General features: G+C 39.9%; 1 protein-coding gene across 1 annotated transcript; it reads right to left on the reverse strand.

The window, feature by feature from the left end:
- Window positions 1-706: 706 nt before the first annotated feature.
- On the reverse strand, window positions 707-20,435 carry SLC26A5 (solute carrier family 26 member 5). The gene is made up of 18 exons (XM_062632042.1): window positions 20,199-20,435; window positions 18,287-18,426; window positions 15,968-16,078; window positions 15,259-15,440; window positions 13,457-13,621; window positions 11,650-11,802; window positions 10,347-10,429; window positions 10,106-10,253; window positions 8,834-8,947; window positions 8,452-8,529; window positions 7,606-7,701; window positions 6,728-6,834; window positions 5,493-5,562; window positions 3,982-4,074; window positions 2,967-3,089; window positions 1,870-2,082; window positions 1,546-1,600; window positions 707-1,011 (listed from the first exon to the last, which is right to left on the reverse strand). Exons 1-18 carry the CDS (start codon window positions 20,351-20,353, stop codon window positions 878-880), a joined length of 2,220 nt encoding a protein of 739 aa, XP_062488026.1. The 5' UTR covers window positions 20,354-20,435; the 3' UTR covers window positions 707-877.
- Window positions 20,436-20,791: the final 356 nt, after the last annotated feature.

Consider the following 20,791-nt stretch of genomic DNA (forward strand, 5'->3'; position numbering starts at 1 on the left):
TTATCCTTTTGGGGGGGGGACACCACTGAGACTTTAGACCTTTTATTCCAGCTTAAGAGACTGCACATCAGGCATCAGTTCTCAATGTAATTTTAATAAGCTTCACTCCTGCCTTCAACCAGTTTTGCCTTCAAACTTTGAAGCTAAACTAATTTTAACTGAAAATCAAGTGCAGTCTTTTCTACAAAACATAACTGGGTTTTGGCAGTGAAAGTACTGTATTGATAATGTAATAATTCAATGACATTTCTATTTGAAACTCAGAGTGAAAACATTCAGGCAGTGAAGAGTTTAGGTGAGACAGATTAGGTATCTAAAAAACCCAAACCAACTGTACCATCCAGGTTTAAAAAGAGCAGCAGCTAAATGCCACCAGTGTGAATTCATTAATCTGGCTGGCAGACTGTTGTAATTTGTATGACTGTTGTATGCAGATGTTGACATCAGGCTTTAAAAGTCAGCTAAGAAAGTTCTTTAAAGACACTGGGACAGTGCATTGTAGTTGCAGAACAGTTACTTCCTGCAAGATGCCACCTTGTTGTGAGTTAAAGTGCCCATTTTCTCAACAGGAATCGGAATGTCACCGTTACCTGTCAGATCCTGATTCTAGCAGAACACACTGAATTTTCTTGTCTTGCATAATTTGGTGCTTGTATGCTGTTGGAAGGCTATACCCTGATTGAAGGAATAAAATCAAGAGCATGAAGGCTTCCACTTCCTTATCCACTCTTCCTATAGAAAATAAGCACCACTCTATACCCGTAGATACAAACAGCCTCAGGCTCTCTTTAAACCTTTTGTGCAAATTAAATATTCAGAAAGAGTCTCCATCAGCATAAATCTGGCTTCCATCCTGCTCGATGCCATTCTGCAGAGGTCAGTCAACTTGCGAAGCAGACCTGTCTTTCACTTGGCAAGCCAGGACAGCATCGTGAATGCTGTGAAACAGCAACTCTCTCGTTACAGTGTCATCAAAAAAATTCAGTCTTGTCAGCTCATTCATAACAGGGCCTAAAACCAGAAACCAAACTTGGCATCAGTGCGTAAAATAAAGTACAAAGATGGAAGACAATGGTATCTTGGGAAGAAGACAACACCTTGTTCTCTGACTTGTTATTACTTAAAACATTTAAAATAGCCAGGTGGATCACACGCTACTTCTACTCCAAACAGGTAATTCACTTATCCAGACATACAGAGGCCTGTTCTTGGCCGAAGGTGATACAATTCCAACTATCAGAAACTTGGAACATTGCAGGCTTTCTTCCTCATTACATTCGTACAACAATTCCAAGATACAAAGTTTGGTGTGGCGTTTACAATTTGCCAGCTGGAATAAATGGAAGCAGGATCTAGTCCTGATAGAATTGTGCTCTACTTTCACTAAAGTGAAGACTTTAATGTAGATGGGCTTGCTTTTCCTCAAATCCTTCGCTTATGTGATGTGCTGTTACTACTGAGGCACCTGGCAGCAGAAAATCTGGGACCAGGGGGAAAGAAAGGAAATACACTGTCCCCCATAAAGCTCACAAAACCCCAACTCACCACTGCAGCTGGCAATACAGACACAGACACCAACTTCTTTGTATTCTTTTATAATCTGCAACAGAGTTAAACTGAAGTTAAACACAGGTATATCATTGTACACACTGGCGTTCTGGGAGATGTAAGCCTATTACTGTGAAAACTGCACAGTTTACCTTCCCCAGAATTCAGCTAGAACTTACAGAGCTACAGAAATAAATCCATGATTAGGTGGGATACTGGACTGTATTTGAGCTGGCATTTATGTCTCCTGCTGACAGGTTCTCTATTAGGTATCTCACAAGTTTTCTCTGGGTTTTTCTGGGAAAAAAAAGCCCTACTTACTGATTTTAGTGTTTTTGCTCCAACTGAATCCACAAAGTTCACCGGGGTGAAATCCAGAATTAAAGAGTGGATGTGTGCTTTGGGCTCCACAAAATGTTCATGTTCATCAGGAGATGTGTCTTGTACACTAGCATCTGCAGATGCAAATTTTCCATTTACAGGTAACTCATCATTTGCTATCTCATGTTTTACATTTGCTTCCACATCGTTAGTCTGAGAGAGAAGATAAATAATGTTTAATGACAGCCAATGCTTGTTCAGTGTAGATCCTCTTCCTCCCCATACTTGTTTGTTGCTTCCGCCTTTAAATGGTGTATAGCTCCTAACCACGACGGGCACTGGCTGTACATACACGCATGCATACTTCCGTATCTCACATTTATCAAGGTTCAATCTCTTATGCCCAGCCTTTATACAATCACTTAAATAGCTTAAAGCTGTTATCTCAGGAGGGAATTACCTGTTTCTTTCAAACATTGACACTTGCTCATATGTTCTTACTCCATTTCCATGCCTTATCCCTGCTGATCCTGTCAAGGCCTATATATTCAAAAGAAGCAACAGCAACTGGGCTCTTAAGTTAGGCTTTTAGTAAAAAAAAATGGTATAAAGCTCCCACCATCGGGGTGAATTAAAATATGCATAACAGTACAAGCATGTTTCAAACAACCCTTCTCAATGTACCTGCCTCACTTAACCATGCCAGGATCAGCAGTGCTAATGGCACTTTTTCTATTACAGGGGGTGCTAATTTTAATTGATTTCATTATATCCTATTTCTGCATGATTATGCCAAGTGTATGGGGAGGGATGGAGGCAGGGTCATGCCAGTTTCTGCTGGCACCACTGATGAGACAGTCTGACTTTATGGAAAGGCTCCGCTATATTCTACCTGCCTGTAATCAAGGTTCAACACAATCACCTGGTCCAGCCATGAACCCCTGATCCTCATGCTGTTCCCTCAGCAGCCTGTCCACACTGCAAAGTGCTTGCTCCTGAAGCCTTCCGACCTCAGCAGCACTCTGCACCTTGTTTATACAAGAACAGTAACACCACAAAGTAGCATAGTAGCTGATAAAGCAGAGGTAAATATTTACCGAAGACTTGACCAATTTCAGTACAGCTTTCTTTTTGAGTTTATTTGCTGCCTTGATTTCCCTGGCATGCCTCTTCCGGGCTTTTTTCCTTGCTGCTAATATTGCACAAGGGTCCACTCCAGTCTGTCATGAAAAGAAAGCACGATCAGAGGAGATTCAGCTTGTTAGGATAACACTGCAGCATCAGTTAGCCCTGAATTAATCACTGTCATGAATTCAAAACACAAGCCTGCATTGTTCAGCCTTTCTTGGTGGGGGTGAGAAGGGTATCAAGTAAGAAGGAATAATCTTGGCAAGTGCTGTGTTAACAAGATGAAGAAGAGATGCATCACATTCTTTTCTTTAAATCAAAAAGTACCATGTTTCAATGGAAGGCTGATTTGAGTGGAGAGAGAAAAGGGGAGAGAAGTGCATCTGGCCATCAATCACTCTTGCTTTGTGACGGTAAGTACCACCCACCTGGTTTACGTGACTCATCGTGGGAGCTACAGAAAAATCGTTCAAAAGTTAGTACAGGTGCAGTTGCTGCTGGGCCAGGCAGTTCTGCCCTCAGCTAGTGCTGTTATTGCCATTCCCACCCAGTCAAACACCAGTTAGACAGCAAGCAAGGCATACTCTGTATGCAGGTCATTTGTTCCTCATGAGAGGCATTAAATGCCCACAATATTCCACATTCTCACACTCCAATTAAGTTTTTCACCCAAGAAGGAAGCTTTTACTCCCAGACATTTTGTTTTCAGTTCAGCAAGTACTATTTTCCTCTGGAAAAAAAGACGTGTTTGACCAGTTCGTGCTCTGCAACCACTGTACTCTTCATTCATAAGCAGTCAGTATTAAGTTACACTTTACAGTTTATTTCTTCCCACCAAATTGTTGCTCTCTAAGATGATGTGCAGTTGGCTGGAGGGTCACCTTCTCATATCTTACTGATCGCCAGGGGCCACAGGCTGAAAGATGTTCCAGAAACCAGTTTGAATTTTCAAGACATGGACATTAAAGAATTTCCTTTACTCACCTTTTTCTTCAGTGCGCTTGTATATGACTCACTATTGGCAAAATAAAGTGATGCATTGGCTTGAAATATTTTTATTCCAGGATATTCTTTTACCTAAGGAAAAGAATATTGGATGTGCATAGTTAAGTATTGTCTGCACTAGAAGAAAAGCACCTGTGTGGACACAAGGCACATGGATATGCAGCAACACAACAGCCAACTCTGAATGGCTATTGGCATGTGTCAAATAAAGAAGGTTGACTCTGCTGTGAGCAAAGCTGATCAGATCAGAGCCTCTCCCCTTCCTGGTGTAATACTGCACACAGTCAATGCCATGCAACGTTTCTCCTTCTTTATAACAACAAAATGTACAGTCATAAAAAGGAATTTAATATTTGCAGTTCTCTGATGTTGCTATCTGCAGGTGGATTACTATGAGGAAATCATACAGATCTATGAATACTTCCTTTCAGCCTCCCTTTCTACAAATATAATGACCTATTGCTCTCTTTCCCTCTTTCTCATCTCCTCAGTTACCAAAACCAGACCCTTTCAAATCTTTGGTTTTAAACAGGCCTTCAGATAGATAGGTCTCAATATCACTTCTTTCCTCTGCTTTAAATGAAGTCATCCTTAAACAGGCTGCACTCTTGGCATGTTACATGCAAACATGCAGCAGCAGAGATCTAGCCTGCAATATGCTGCCAATTTGTCTTTATACAGGAGAAAACAAAAATGGAGTCTCCTCTTTGCATACAGCTACAAATATGCCCACATATACTTCTGCTTTGTATCTTATTCAAAGCAAAACTGCTAGTGAGAATATTTTCAGCTTACAGCGTCATCTTTTCACATAGGTTTTTATAGACTTAAAAACCTAGACTTTTACAGTCTAGGTTTTTAAAAGCCTAGACTTTACTAGGCTCCTCAGTAAAGGGAGCTGTAGCCTTAACAGCAGCACCTTTGAGAACACAGCAGAGTGCAGAAAATTGTAGTTTGTTTGTGAATAAATACAGCATGTTTATATCCATTATATTGACAAAATGTACTGCTTTCACCAACTTTTACTTGAACAAAATGGCATTTATAAGAAGCAATTGTGCCATTAATCATCTACATTTAATGAGCAGGGGATGGGTGGAGGCAGGGAGATGCTGCTTCAAACAGTTGGTGGAATTCTGAAGAACATATCAGTTTGGATCCTGAGTTCCATGCAATACTGTCACACAAGTAAAGAAGGTGACCTTGTATGTACATACAAGGTTTAGCAGTGGTATTCCTACAAACCTGACCATTTTGTACAAGCTAGTACAATGGAAGTAGTATAAAGGTTACTGCAGTACCAAAGCCTAGCATTTTGAACAAAATACCTTTTACTACTAAAATAAAGTTTATTTTCTTTTCCTTCAACACAGGTGAATGCTAGGCAGGCAGCAATGTATGTACAGTATGGTAGGGCTAAGCAGCAAAGTGCCACAGTCATCTTTGCTCTAGTACATAGGACTCTTCAATGCAGAAGAATGCACTCCTACCTCTTCATATTCTTCCACATTACAGTAGATGTCAGTGTCAGGAATCTGACCAAGGATTCTGTATTGAGGGCTAGAAAGAAATGGAAGCAAATGTTTCAGTAATACACTTACAAAGTGGAAAAGTGAGTGCTTGATACAGATTGAAACTTACTTTAATGGGCATTCTGCAGTGCCTGTCTGGTACAGGCTTATCTAAACATGGTTAAACACAGTAGGCAGTTTATGGCAGGAATACAATAAAGGGACCATTTGGTGACCAGACAAGTTTGCTTCTGCCAGTGCAAAGCCAATTTATAAACTTGGCACTATAGTGTTGTCATGTTCTGAAAAGCATGGGGCAAAGCATGTGAAGGTTCAGGGCAAGCTCTGTTGGGCAATAACTGGCACAACTACATTGACTACCTTGCAAAAATGGAAACTCATATTGGTAGGAAACATACTGCAATGTCAAAGAGCCACTCTGCTCCCAAGGACAATTCCTGAGCAGATGAATATTCCCAACTTACAAGCAATGTGACAGTAAAGTACATTATTGTTCTGTTTGCAAGAACAAAAATGTATAGCGATGGCAGAAAAATACTCTTATTTATGCAGAGGAAATCTTATAATCTGGTTTCATTCCAACGCAGACTGAAACCAGGACTTTTATACAAAAAAAAATAAAGAAGCCTCACATGATAGTCCTATCCACAAATGCAAGAAATTTCACTGTAGACCTAGAAAGCTTCATAGAAAACTTCTGTCACTTGGAATGGGAAAGAGGAGAAATGATGTGAAAAACTAAAGGGCAGGCACAATTTTTTGATGAATTAGAACTTTCTTATAAAATACCTAAACATTCATCTAATGATAACCTGACACAACTTCTGCTTGACCTTGACAATTAGTGCACAGAAATGTAATCATTTACTGAAACTGGCATCAAGCAGATTCAAAGTTCTAAACTCTAGGCATTAAAAACAAGTAAACAAGCTGATTAATAAATAAAAGAAATCAAATTCTTACGTTTATTATTGGAATTGCAAGTTCACGTCCTCTAGAAATGCTGTTCTCAGAAAAATAAAACGTGAACCCTGGATCAGGGCCACAGGAGCATGACCTATATCATGAGGCAGATTCTATACTGTATACAGTAGAAGGGGGTGGAATGGTCTTCTGTTGATTTGCACCCCTTAAACAAACAAAACCACACAGGAGATCAGCAAACACTAATTTTGATAAAGAAGAAATCTGACCTTTGTGTTCTGTAAATAACTGTTATCATCGCAAACGCTACTGCAGTAAGCAAACCATAGTCTAGTCCCAGGAAAAGAGAAGCCAGAAAAGCTACCACCCAGATGGCCTGAAACAAAGAAAAGGGCTGAATTATTATGTGTCCTTTTCTGTTAACAGCAAAAACAACAGCATAATTCAACCTCAAAACCTATGTATCAATTCTATTCAGGTACACACTATAATGTAATCCATCATGATAGCAGACTGTAATTACCTTAACCTTTCAGAAGGGGTAAAAGCTCAAGGCACACTAACACAACACCTGACAAACCATCACAAATTAATTAATGCTTTAAGTCCTGTTCTCCAAGGAATCCTGTGTTACCATCAGACTCCAAATACCTTAGGATTAAAACCCACATATTCAAGGCCTGCAAGTAGCTCTCACTTAACTTCCTTCAGCCAGTTAATCCAGGAGAAAAGTGCCAGTGAAATGTTCCCTCTGATACACTCTTAGTTCTGGCCCACTCCAGCCAGGTTTTTGGTGGATGGCAAATACTTTCAACCAGTTTTCTTTGTTGCTCCATTTTTCAAATTATTCCCAGACATTCCCACAGCCTTCAGTGCAGTTCCTATAGCAACACTGCAAATGCTTTGCTTTGATTGCAACCAAACTACTCTGACCTGAGTTAAAGGTTGCTGAAAAACCACAAAAACATTCTTGTTTGCAACAGATCACTCTCCTAGGGTACTTACAGCTCCATGTCTTATGCTCATCTGCAATGCAACACCAATTTGTAACTCCTTGATAAGTTTCTAACTTGTTTGGGGGTCAGGAAGAAGAGGAGCAACAAATTTAATACAGTAAAATACACGCACTGAGCTGCGTATTACTCACCAGCTCAATCCTACTGGTTCTCCAGAAGTGTGCGACATCTCCAAACTGTTTAAACATTCCTTTCAGGTTCACCATGACAATTGCAGCTAGCACTGTCTAAGAATATTGCACAAATGCAATTTTCAGAAGCAAAATAAACCCAATGCCAAGTAAGAAGAGCATCACAGATAGCTGTATTTCTGTGCTATGGGACAGAAGGAACTGGGACTGTTTAGCCTGGAGAAAAGGAGGCTCAGGGTGGACCTTATCACTCTCTACAACTGCCTGAAAGGAGGTTGTAGTGAGGTGGGGGTCAGTCTCTTCTGCCAAGCAACAAGTGACAGAATGAGAGGAAATGGTCTCCAGTTGCACCAGAAGAGGTTTAGACTGGATATGAGGGAAAACAACTTCACTACAAGGGCTGTCAAGCACTGGTACAGGCTGCCAAGGGAAGTGGTCAAGCCATCCCTGGAAGTATTTGAATCAGATGTGTAGACGTGGCACTTAGGGACCAGGTTTACTGGTGGACTTGGCAGTGCTAATTTTATGGTTTCACTTGATGATCCTAAAGGTCTTTTCCAACCTAAATGATTCTGAAGGGGAACTGTTTGAAGGTATCATTTTTATGTTCTAAGGACAGAGCCCAGAATATCCAATACTAAAAACATCAACAAAAAGCATGCTGGATCCTCCAAAATATCATTAATTTCTAGTCTAATTACAGCAAAAATGCATACAAAATTTAAAGGTTTCTGGACAAGGCCTGACTGTGTTGCTTACTGATCATCCCACAACCTCTGTTTTAGGCAATATTCACTGGCCTCTGTTCACTGACAATACAATGCCTAATAGGCAAAACTGCCTTACCTGCGGAAGCGGTTCAAAGAGGTATCCAATAGCCACAATTACCAGCAGAACCATAATGGAGGAGAGAGTGCCTGCAATCTGAACAAAAGAAGACAGAAATTAGTTCAAGTGCCCTCAAAGGGCAGTATTACTGATTAGCTTACCCCTCTCATGCTTTCCACAAGGCTGGTTGTTCAAATGACTTTTGATCCCTCCCATTCAGTTGGGAGGGATCCATTCTGGCTGTTGTGTGGCTTTCTCTCCTGACCCAAATTTGAAACATGGGAAACTCCAGTTATTCCTTCTGTCCCAGGCAGAGAAATCTGTCAGTCTAGTGAAGCTTCAGATGTTAGCTTTGGAGCTCCAAAAAGCAAACTGGGTTTGGCTCAAAATTTGGGTTTACCTGTGTTTTCCCACCGGTGCTTTCCTGAACAAGACTCCGAGACATCGAGCAAGTGACTGAAAAGCTTTGGAAAAATGACCCCACAGAGTTACATATTCCCAAGGCAATAAGTTCCTGTGTTAAACAATAAAGTAAAACAAAATCAGTTACACCCAGCAACTGTACAAAGTTGGAGCTACCCATACATATTAGTAACAACATCTTATTTACAGTGCTTTTGAGCAATTTTATTGCAGAGAATAAGCAACCTTATTGTTGCTTATACTTGTGGTTCTCACACAATCACCAGCTGATACATATTAAAACATCTGTTAAATAAAGTGTCTGATGAAGTGCCACCCTTTAATGTTATGGTAATGAGTCAGACTGAAAACTAAAATGAGTGACAGCATTGCTTGTTTTAAGGATTTCTTCAACTTTGGGATAACTTAAATTTCAACCCTGAATATACATGGAAAATGGTTTCTCATACCAACACTGTTCTTTGCTTCCCACCCTAAACTATCTGGTTAGTACTATCAGAACCAAGAGCAGCATTGGCTGTGTTTCCATGGATGATAATCCATTGCTGTACATGACAAAACCAATGTGTGTCCACTGCTTCATCAAGATCCCTCACGAAAACTGTTATTGTGAGCGAGATCAGAGCTCCATCTACCTCAGTACTGCGTTTCTGATTTGTAAGGAAGTATTTGCTTGCAATGAGGCCTCCCCAGATTACTCTGCATCCTGCTATTTGTAACTGAGGTGATCTGAGTTACAGGTTATCAGTAATTCTCAATGGGTTTTTCTCTTTGCATTTGTACAGTCCTTTTTTGGTTTGCTTAAACACTCAGCATGCACTGCATTCTGTGACAAGGAGTTCTGTGGTTTAAGATCCAGCTGAAATAGTGTGTGGAACTGAGGAAAAGATCTACAATGAACAACCATGCATATGTCCAAGTCTAACAGAAGCAAGTTTCCCAAAATGAAGCTAAAAGTGAAACTGGTTATTAAAACACAGCCAGAAGAACTTAAAATAATTCCTGGCATTTAAATGTGTAGGCCATCAAAAATCTGACCTGATTCCACTATGAAAGAAAACCTTACTTTTCACAGAATCAGAGAATCATAGAACAGTTAGGATTGGAAGGGACCTTAAGATCATTTAGTTCCAACCCCCCTGCCATGGGCAGGGACACCTCACACACTTTGTCCAATATCCCATTCTATTTTAACAACATAATAAAGGTGCTTCTGAGAATTTCCAATGAAACAATCCCAATACTTTACCTGATTCCCATTAATGGTGTAGCCATGTTTAAGGGCAAAGATTTTGGCCATCGATACAGCCATTGAAAATCCAACTATTGCTATTGCTATTGCATCCACAAATATTGCTGGGATGAGCTGAATCTCGGGAACTGCTGGTGGACGTAACCTTGGAGATGAAATAATATTTACAAATTACTATAAGAAAAGCTACATGCCATACAAAAAAGGTACAGTTTCAGTAAGTATGTATCATTCCTACCCTTGAGGAATATTCCCAACAACATCCACTTTGTATGACTCATTCAGATTCATTCCAGCTGAAACTCCTGTGCCAATGATTACCTAAAAATCCAAACACATTTGTAAACCTCAGCTAGAAAGAGAAAAAGCAACCTGAAGAACTAATAACAGCTAGCTGATTATGAATAATACACACAAGGAATTACATTTATTTTTCTATCAGTTTTCTAAGATTTAGGGGGTAAAGAAATAGATAAAAAGGAGAAAGTATGATGAGTTTCCCTCCATCATGTTCAACCCTCACTGGTTTTATGAAGTCTTCTTGGAAACAGCTGAATGGAACATACTATGGTATGATCTGAATCACTCAAATTCCCTTTGCCTGAGCCAAGCTCAGGCAGAATAGTGTATTGGAAAGCGAATGCAAGGGCTAGCCAAGGACATTGCACTGCCATATTTTCATGTGCATAACCAGCACGCTATCTGTGAACAGAACCAGTGCAGCACCAGTGATTGCTTTGCTAGTGCCTTATCAAACAATACCCTGCTACACCACCTGCATCATCTCTCAACAGTATCCCTTTTCTTTGTTCCTTCTATCTAGATTGTACCTTTACCTTCAGTTATTCCCTTTCTTGGCTCTGACTTTGTGCAGGGTGTTTTGAGAGCTCTAGTTATCAAAGAACTCATTTTTAAATCTAACCACTTTTAAAGGTGGAAAGTTATCTGGGATGTGAGCTTTGTGTGTATTAAGACAGTCTGCTTTATCCACGTATTTTGGAGTAGTCATTCAAAACAGAACCAATGCTGCAGTCAGTTATCAGTCTCAGAAACAGAGAAGGAAGGTTAAGTAGCAAGTCCAGTTGGTTCTAGCTTTTCTTTCTACCACTGCATTTTAAAAAGCCAGCAAGCTCTGCAGAACCTCTGAAACAGGCATCTGTAAGCACCTTCCTCCAGGAGGGCGTTCTGAGCTCTTGGATTCCAAGTGATAAATGCCATTCAAAGGCATGTCCCTCAGATAATCATTCAGGTGCCCAAACTTCAGGACAGAGCTGGTTTTACAACAAATCTCTACCTATCTGTTGCGGTCAGGGATGGTGGGTGTTTGTCTGAGTTTTCAATTCCTCTTTGGGACTTTACGCCTAAAACTTGGATACATCAGTCCATGATCTTATGAGTATCCAAACCTTCAACTGGATCAAGCCTCAAATTAATAATGTTCAACAGAAGTTACTCTAAAGCTCAACAGACTTGATAGAAAATGAAATAGTTTTTACAGCTTTGTTATAAGATTTAGCTATAGAATTTCACAATGCCCTTACCACAATGATCTCCATAGGAATAGGAATTGGGAGCTGCTTTTTAAACCGGAGATTGATTTCCTTGCCAATAAACAGTAGGACAATGCATGTTAATCCAATAACCAATGCAGCTATGTTGGTCGTTGTTATATTTGAAAGCACAGCAGCTATGCTCTGCAACAAAACAGAAGTATCGTAATTATTCCTAAGATAATATAATCTTCATGGAGATTTGTCACAGAAGAACAAGTTATACACTGTTGTTATATTCTGCATTTATTACTACATGAATCAGTGCCTCACCAAAATCCCCACTGCTCCCTCAAAACCCAGAAGTTCAGAATATTGCAGTGAGGGACATGCACTTGTCATCATTTACAGTATCTGTCTTCCTCAAATGGGGCAAAACATTTGGAGAAAAGACTATCATAGAAGTCTAAACTAAACCACATCTCTTGCTCTCAACATTTTCACACATACTTCATCCTGGCAGCTACTTGAAAGCAATAAATGCAAACTTCTTCTAATACCTTCTAGCATTCTTTAGCAAGTCACATCTACTTAAAGCCGCATAAAGCATTCTAAAATGGTAACGCTGCTGATAAAACCATTTAGGTTACCATACCAGTATGATTAAATAAGAGTGATTTTGCACCACTGCTGACCTAGCCATTATGCCAAATATGGTTTAGTTGAAAACACTATTAAAAGGGTGTTAGGAAAGAAATCGTGCTGGAACACAGAACTTGCTAGAGGGTAGATGTTTCCTCTACCCATTACTTCTCCTTCTTCCACTGCATTTAAAATAAAGAAAAAGCAAATGACCTCTGGAGAGGTCTTTGAAAGAAGATGTAGATACCTTTCTTTAGACAGAAGGAAAGTTGGAGCAATTATCAGGATATCATACATTCAGTATGTCCTGATAGTACATCTCAAATGTATACCCTCCCTCCTATTTGTTTGGCAGTTAGTATATCTGTTTTTTTTGGGAATTAATTAAGGAATTAATGATTAGTGTGGCCTTGTTTTCAAAATATTTGTTATATCTGCACAAATATATAAGAGAGATTCCCACTAAGTATTTTCTATAGCCTCCATGAGGTTGAAATCCTGAAGCTTTCATTATTGCTGAGCCATGGCTTTCCTTCTGTCTTCCAGCATCACTATGGGTTGGACAGAGTGGAAGATCAGGCTATGAGCTATGTCAAATAGTGAATCCCTCCATCAGTTTTAATGCTTAGGCTCTTCAATAAGTAGCAATGTTTTACAATGACTGTCCTTATTTCAAGACAGTTTTTCCCACTATAAAGAACAGGTACATTTATGGTGACACAGCGCATTGTGTCCAACTATGCTACAAAACAGCTTACAAACAGGAAATGAAGAACATACCCATCAGGAATTGTGTTGAAATTAAAGAACTACAGACTGGGAAAGGTTCTGACAGTAACATTTCCTAGCTTTGCAAAACATGTCTGGTCTGTAGTGAAGCATTTAGTATCACATTTTCCCATGCTGTACCAGAGACTTGCTTCAATGAATATTGTCTGTTCATTTAGCAGAATCCTAAAATCTGCCCCTCTTAGACCACGCTGATCTATTGAGTTGCACCCAAGCAGCAGTTCAAGATGCTCTTATATTGCTATGCACTTAAAGACCTCATACAGAGTTTTGAGCACTGAAGCATTATTCTACTTGATGCCATCATACTAATAATACCACTAATAACAACAACAATAATAACAGTAAATAATAAAAATAGGAAAAGGCTTAAATATTAGATCCAGACAATGCAGAATTTGCATGTTTAGTAAATGTAGTCACTCACATATACAACTGAGAGGAGTCCACTGTATCGGTTAGTCTTAATGCCAAATAAATACTTTAATTGGGAAGTGAAGACATGAACTGCAGCAGCAGTAGTAAACCCTCGTACTAGAGGCTCCGTTAAATAGATGGCTACAAATCCAAATCGAAGGAGACCTAAACACAACTAATGAAGAAGAGAAATATTAACCATTTGATTCCCACTGTAGCCTGAACATCAGCACTACGCAGCATACAGGACACCCAAGCCAGGTCAGCCAAATCTGAACCTGGCCTTTCTAAAACCACAGTTCAGCGAACAGCCAACAATACATCAAATCTTCCATGCCACTGGCAGGTGCAGTGTGGGATATGAATAAATATATGCGTTTGCATTTATGGACAGATTAGAGAACATCAGGTCAAATTTGGACTTGTGCAAAGCGTCTGACACTGTCTCACATGACATCCTTGTCTCTAAGTTGGAGAGACATCAATTTGATAGGTGGACCATTCAGTGGATAAAGAACTGGCTGGATGGCTGCACACAAAGAGTTGTGGTCAATGGCTCAATGTCCAGCTGGACACCAGTAACGAGTGGTGTCCGTCAGGGACCTGTGTTGGGACTGGCCTTGTTCAACATCTTTGTCACTGACATGGACAGTGGGATTGAGTGCGCCCTCAGCAAGTTTGCCGATGACACCAAGCTGTGTGGTTCGGTTGATACCCTGGAGGGAAGAAATGCCATCCAGAAGGACCTTGACACGCTTGTGAGGTGGGTTGATGCCAAACTTATGAAGTTTAACCATGCCAAGTGCAAGGTCCTACACCTGGATCAGAGCAATCCCAGGCACAGCTACAGGTTGGGCAGAGAAGAGATTCAGAGCAGCCCTGCGGAGAAGGACTTGGGGGTGTTGGTCAATGATAAACTTAACATGAGCCGACTTCAGTGTGAACTTGCAGCCCAGAAAGCCAACCGTATCCTGGGCTGCATCAAAAGGAGCGTGACCAGCAGGTCGAAGGAGGTGATCCTGACCCTCTACTCTGCTCTCGTGAGACCTCGCTTGGAGTATTGTGTGTAGTTCTGGTGTCCTCAACATAAAAAGGACATGGAGCTGTTGGAACAAGTCCAGAGGAGGGCCACAAGGATGATCAGGGGACTGGAGCACCTCCCATATGAAGACAGGCTGAGAAAGTTGGGGCTGGAGAAGAGAAGGCTGTGTGGAGACCTCATAGCAGCCTTCCAGTATCTGAAGGGGGGCTATAGGGATGCTGGAGAGGGACTCTTCATTAGGGACTGTAGTGACAGGACAAGTGGTAACGGGTTAAAACTTAAACAGGGGAAGTTTAGACTGGATATAAGGAAGAAATTATTTACTGTAAGGGTGGTGAGGCACTGGAATGGGCTGTCCAGGGTAGTTGTGAATGCTCCATCCTTGGCAGTGTTCAAGGCCAGGTTGGACAGAGCCTTGGGTGGCATGGTTTAGTGTGAGGTGTCCCTGCCCATGGCAGCGGGGTTGGAACTAGATGATCTTAAGGTCCTTTCCAACCCTAACTATTCTATGATTCTATGAATGGGATACAAAACAATAAATTGGAGGAGGTCTCATTTTTTCTAGTCAAGCCAAGACGTCAAAGACTTGACTTCAATGTATCCCTTGCCACTTCTGCTCTGTGGCTGCCATGAAACAGCTTGTATTCTACACAGTGCAGTGCTGAAGCATGAGTGTATTGACAGGGGATCTGACATGACCCAGCACCCCTTGCAACCAAGTCTAGCAGCAGCACCCAAACTTGCCCTTACAGGAAACTGCAAGCACATACCTGGATGATTCCTGTAAGAAGGGCGAGAGTCACAGCTACCTGTACCCTCTTGGCGTCCCTATCATTGTAATATTCAGGGGTATCTGTAACATTAGTAGAATTATAGCCTATAGAAATCACTTCATCAGGCACTTCTCTCAGAGCAACACCTCCAACCATCATACTAATCACAGCAAAGGTGCCTGAAATAAGAAGGAGAGAAAAATAATTGGTTAAAATCCTGGCTTTTTTTTTTCTTTTTCTTAGGGGTGGTTCTTATTAAGAGATATATGGAATTAAACTATAATAGTTTTCTACCTATATACTGCATTTTTTAGTCCCCAAATCTGTTCCAGTGCTCAGCACCATTAAAGCTAGTTAGATGGTGAACATACACTTCTACACTAAGTAAACACCGTTATTTTTTTCTATCTCAGTTTCTATTATGGAAATTAAAGATTCATTCTGGCCACACAGACAGCACTGAAATCATAGTTCTGGTGTTCACAGCACACATTTCTAAATCTAATCCAATAAAAGATGGTCTTGTATTCCTTCCTAAGTAGGATGGATAAATTAACAATAAAAACTACTGCTAATGTTTGACACATTTGCATTTCTTCTATTCACTTCAATTGGAATTTATGGAAAATAACGACACTATTTCTCCATTTTTTACAACTTTATTAAACACACCCACATGGACTTCCAGTTATCCATACAGATATACCTATGGATATGTGCTTGGAGGTTCCAAAAATGGTATACAGAAAGACAGGATAAAATGAAGAATATAGGCCAAATACTGGAGGAACAGCTGCCAGCATAGCATAGGCTAAACCTAGAAAAGAGACACAAATGTGTATGTCAGGCAAACAACAGAAAGAAACCATATGAAGCAAAAGGATTTATGAACTCACCTAATAGGAAATCTAGTGACATATCAGAGGTTTAAAAAACAAAAGATCTTGCAGGTAATACTTTTTAATACTTGTAATACCGTAGGGCAGTTCCTAAAACCTCATGGTTTGAGTCAGGAAGGCAGAAGTCTCTAACTACAGGCACTGCAGGTGTGTGCATGTGTGTTTGCCTGTACATCTGTGCATCTGTGTATTCACTGTTTTTTGTCTTAATAGCTAGCAAACATTTCCTGTTGCTTTTGGTTTCATCTGTCAAATACTGTCATTAAACACACCCAAAACCCCGTAGCCAGTGGGACACATTTGATTTTTCTCCTTTTCTCATCAGACATGATCTGCATGGTAACCTAGCTTATACAGTCTGGTAATCTTCACAAGAAATGAAGTCCTTTTTGTTATTAAGCCCTGTCCAGTTCCACACAGTGGAATTGCAATCCGTAACAGTCCTATTAGTGAGGGGACTTGAAACCACAGTGATGGAGCTGTAGGGGAACAGCTCTAAGGGACTCAGGGAAGGGACAGCTCCCACAGTACTCCCCCTCTATGTTACCAGGCAGGTGCTTATTATGTGACAGGCTCACAAGCAAACTGTGTGCACAACCATCCTGAGCAGTTCCAGCAAAATCAAAAGTTCTACATGGCTTCTGTTAATGAGAATTAGACACCAGAAGTGAACAAATGGGCCTTGAGAAGGAAATGCTGTATTCTGCTTTGGTTCACTGATACATCTTCACAGATAAAGACTCACGACACCTGAGGAAGCTGTGTGTTCTTACCACACTTGGGAAGGCTCGTCCAAGTTAGGACAGAAAACCTTAATAACCCAGTGCAAATTACAAAAGGAAGCAATGGTACACCCACCATGGAGAACCAGTTATACTCAAAACCACCCCTCCCTATCAATTTATTTTTAAATTGAAAGTCAAAGGTTACAATGAGGGAACAAAACCAGGATGGGATCTTCTGTGTCATCCAAGCAGTCTTGCACAGTGTAATACCTCACACAGCCTTGCTCATGCCCTAAGCAATGCCTGAATTCTAACCAAGAATTCACATTCCTATTAGAAGTGGATTGCTGATATTATTCTTTTGCAGCAATGAGCTTTCATTAAGTATTTCTGAAACTCATCCCAGCTATATTCTCTGCCCCAGGGGCTACCTCTCATGCCAAGAGTATCAGAACACCCTGTACTATAACAGTCAGGCCTTCAACATGGTGATGAATATAACACTACAAGTGACCAGCACTGAAAACCAGTGGTTTCAAAACCAGGAGGGTGTGAACCATGTGAAGTTCCTGATCTGAATACCCTTTTATTCCTTCTGCTGTCAGTGCCAAGGAAATGAAGAGATATTGACATGACAGGAGTTCATGGTTTAAACACCCTCGTCATTGTCGTTCTGTCTGGAAGGATTCCCAGGCTTCTTTGAACTTCGGCTTGCTATAATTAACATCCGCGGCAAAAAATGAAAGTTCAACTTTTGTCTTTTTAGAAAGGAAAAGCTTAGGAGCAGTTTAAGGGCATGTCTGCTGTCACTAAAGGAAAGAATAATGTTTAGTTTAAAACAAAGTCACAAAATTAAGTATAAAGTTCAGTGCTAACCACTTAAATTGTAGCATCCTTATCTGGTCATCACACAAACTGTGTTTCCGTATACAGCCAATAATGTTTGTGTATAGCATATGACTGTTTTACCTGACAGTTAACCACATTGCTTATGCACAAACCAGGAAGCTGCAGAAATAAACTGCATAGACTAAGTCAGGACATTCCATAGCTTTCATAGCCTATTAAAATCTAGGCTTCTTGGATTTACAGATTAACTCTTCAGACCTGCCTCAGCCTAAAGTGGAACAAGTAAGGTGGAAATACGAAATAAGCCAAAATGCAAGAAAACTTATGTATACTTAACTACATTGCCCTTAACGTGAAGGCTCCTCCTGTCAGCGTATCATTGACATTCTAAGGGAATCATCACTATGGGCTGGTGTGCAGAATGCTGCACTGATCTCCACACACACACCTGAAACACACATCCTATACGCACGAGCAGGAAGCCAAGCACTACTGTAAAAGCACACTCAGAAAAAGCAAAGAAGGGATAAATAAATCCAGAGAGACACTCACCTTGAGGAAGCTGCATAACCCCAGTGCTTATACCTGAGATAATGTCTCCTAATAAGTATTCCCTTACTCGGTAATGGGGAAGCCATTTTAAAATAGGTAAGAAACTGTAAAGATGAGACTTGGCCTTCTTAGAAGAACAACTGAAAATACAAAGCAGAAAGAAAAAGTTAGACACTAGCAAGGGACAAATGGGTTGAAAAAATTGTCTTTCTTTCCTATGCAAGAAAAAAGCTCCATTAAAGGCAGGCTCAGACCCCTGACGACAATTTCTGGACAAAGCTCAAGCACAAACAACTAAGACTCCAGTTAATTTAGCCCTTTATCACATGTTGGTTGCTGTTCACAATCCTTACGGAACTGGAGAAGAGAATCACAGTCTTGAGAGGCTGAAGGTCATTAGGAAGTGAAACTGTCCAAGTCCATACACAATTCATCAGTCACACAACAGTTTTTGCTAAGAACATTGCTAGTACCAATCCTCTGAGGATAACTTGCTTTCTGACAGTGGTTTTCACTCAAAGTACTTTACATTTTTTTTTCCCATTTTTACTTATTATTTGCACGCTTCATACTTCTTTGATTATAACATTTTATATATTATGCTCAAAAAAATAAGCCAAACTATTATTTTACTAATGTTTGTTACTATCACTGCTACTGATAGCCTAACTTTTAGAGTATTTGAGAACATAACCTTTCTTTACCCTGAAAGGAAAGGCACTAGAGCCAGCAACACTGATCCTTGTGTCTCTTAGCAAAGTTATTAAGCTTTTAAAACTCTGACTCATGACAAATGAACAGAGCCAGGAAATAAATATCTCTATCCAGTATTGCCATGCACCATACTTTGATTGTGCTGCAGTAAGGAAGTTCAACCTTAGGTAAAAATGTAACACTATGATCGTATAAATGTTTTTCTAAAAATGTAACACTATGATCGTATAAATGTTTTTCTGTGTAGGGGAACTACAAGAGAACTGCAGAGATTTGTTAACATTTCTGAATTCTCATGGGACTACACTGCACAGTGAAGAAGCTTATTGCTACAAGTGAGAGAGAAATTAGTCATCCAGACTTCTCCACGTTCACGCAGACTGAATCACAAGAAGTCATAGCTCAGGAGGATTTTGATCCACACATTTTTTCATTCAGGACATATAAGTTATTTGAGATGGAATTAGGTGCCATTACCATTAGAATGGTCATTCTGTTAACCAAAACAAATCTCCAAATGTTGGATCATGGAAACAGGAATATTTTACAGACAAGCAGCCAGGCAGAAATCATTTGTTGTCTTGCAGAACAAGGTTCTGGCAAGAAACTGAATCAACTCTGAAAATGAAGCATGGATAAATGGAATGCTAATGAGAACTTAACTAGAATAAGTTTCTCTTCACTATCCTTTGGTACCGCAGAACAAGAGTTGCGTAGTTACAGAAATTTCCTGTCTAATCAGAGGATACTTTGATCCCAAAGCAGAATACCTCTATTAGGTCCTTATTAGACTAATAATTTAGATTTCTACACAGGTGTCATACATTTCCATTCATCTTCCACGAAAGGAACGTGTGAAGCACAAATCTGGCTCTAAGTATTTCCATTTAAAAAGGACAGATATTTTTCTGGGCCTTATGAATTCATGTCACATGATTTGACTAATAATTCACATTCCTATGCTGCATATTTTCCTTTCCACTTTGATGAAGACAATTCAATTAATTTATCCAACATTTTGTAATATAGTTATATATTAATGTATAAAAACACACATACAACTTCATCACAGTCTTGCTGAATAATCAAAGTAGAACTATTGCTATTATTTCTTTGAAGAGACTATAAGTTGTGCATTAATCAATTAAGAATTAGAATATTTCTAACCAATAAAATAAAGATAAGACAAAACCCCTACCGACAAGAATGTGCAATCTTCTGCCTGAAAGTCTGAGGTGTTCTTTCTCGTCTGTGCAGCTGTCCTTCCAAGAGCTCTTGGTTATATATTGGTCTCACCACACAATACTTCTGGGCTTGCTCAAGACATACTTCATCTACTTCAGCATGTTCCATAGTTGATCTCTCAGAACAGGAGGCAATGAAGAACAGTTCCACTATTGCCACTGAAAAATATGGTTGCAGACAAAATAAGTTCGGTTACTTTTTTAACCTCAGATTTGGCATTTCCTTTCAAAGAATGTATTTTGACAAGCTAGAGACAAGAACTGTGAATGCAATTTAAAAGCACTAATTAAACAGGCTGTAACAGGGGTAAGTAAATAAACCAAATTCACAAACCTTACTATACGGAAGCCATTCATTTATGCTTCTCTGAGGTAAAGAAAGTTTTTGTATTAATTACTCTGTAAACAGCTGCAAAAGCAAAATGGGAAGGTTACATTCATGCTTTTCTGGATATTCCCCTACTCACTTTGCAAAGAAAATGTCAGTGTCAAAGGGAGATTACTTTATTGCTGAGTTACTTCCTGCTTACTCCCAAACTGTCACGTC

This window comes from Pezoporus occidentalis, unplaced genomic scaffold, assembly GCF_034315485.1.
Source record: "Pezoporus occidentalis ecotype Australia unplaced genomic scaffold, CSIRO_AGI_Poc_V1 ctg38, whole genome shotgun sequence".
NCBI classification, from domain to species: Eukaryota; Metazoa; Chordata; class Aves; order Psittaciformes; family Psittacidae; genus Pezoporus; species Pezoporus occidentalis.

Bases quoted from the DNA above. Each gene is read 5' to 3' on its own strand.
- SLC26A5 (XM_062632042.1), bottom strand. From the start codon at position 20,353: ATGGAACATGCTGAAGTAGATGAAGTATGTCTTGAGCAAGCCCAGAAG. The intron at 13,622-15,258 runs GTATGTGCTTGC...CTTCTTCATTAG, and splicing joins TTCTTACAGGAATCATCCAG to TTGTGTTTAGGTCTCCTTCG. The intron at 2,083-2,966 runs GTAAATATTTAC...CTTCTCTCTCAG, and splicing joins TGAAATTGGTCAAGTCTTCG to ACTAACGATGTGGAAGCAAA.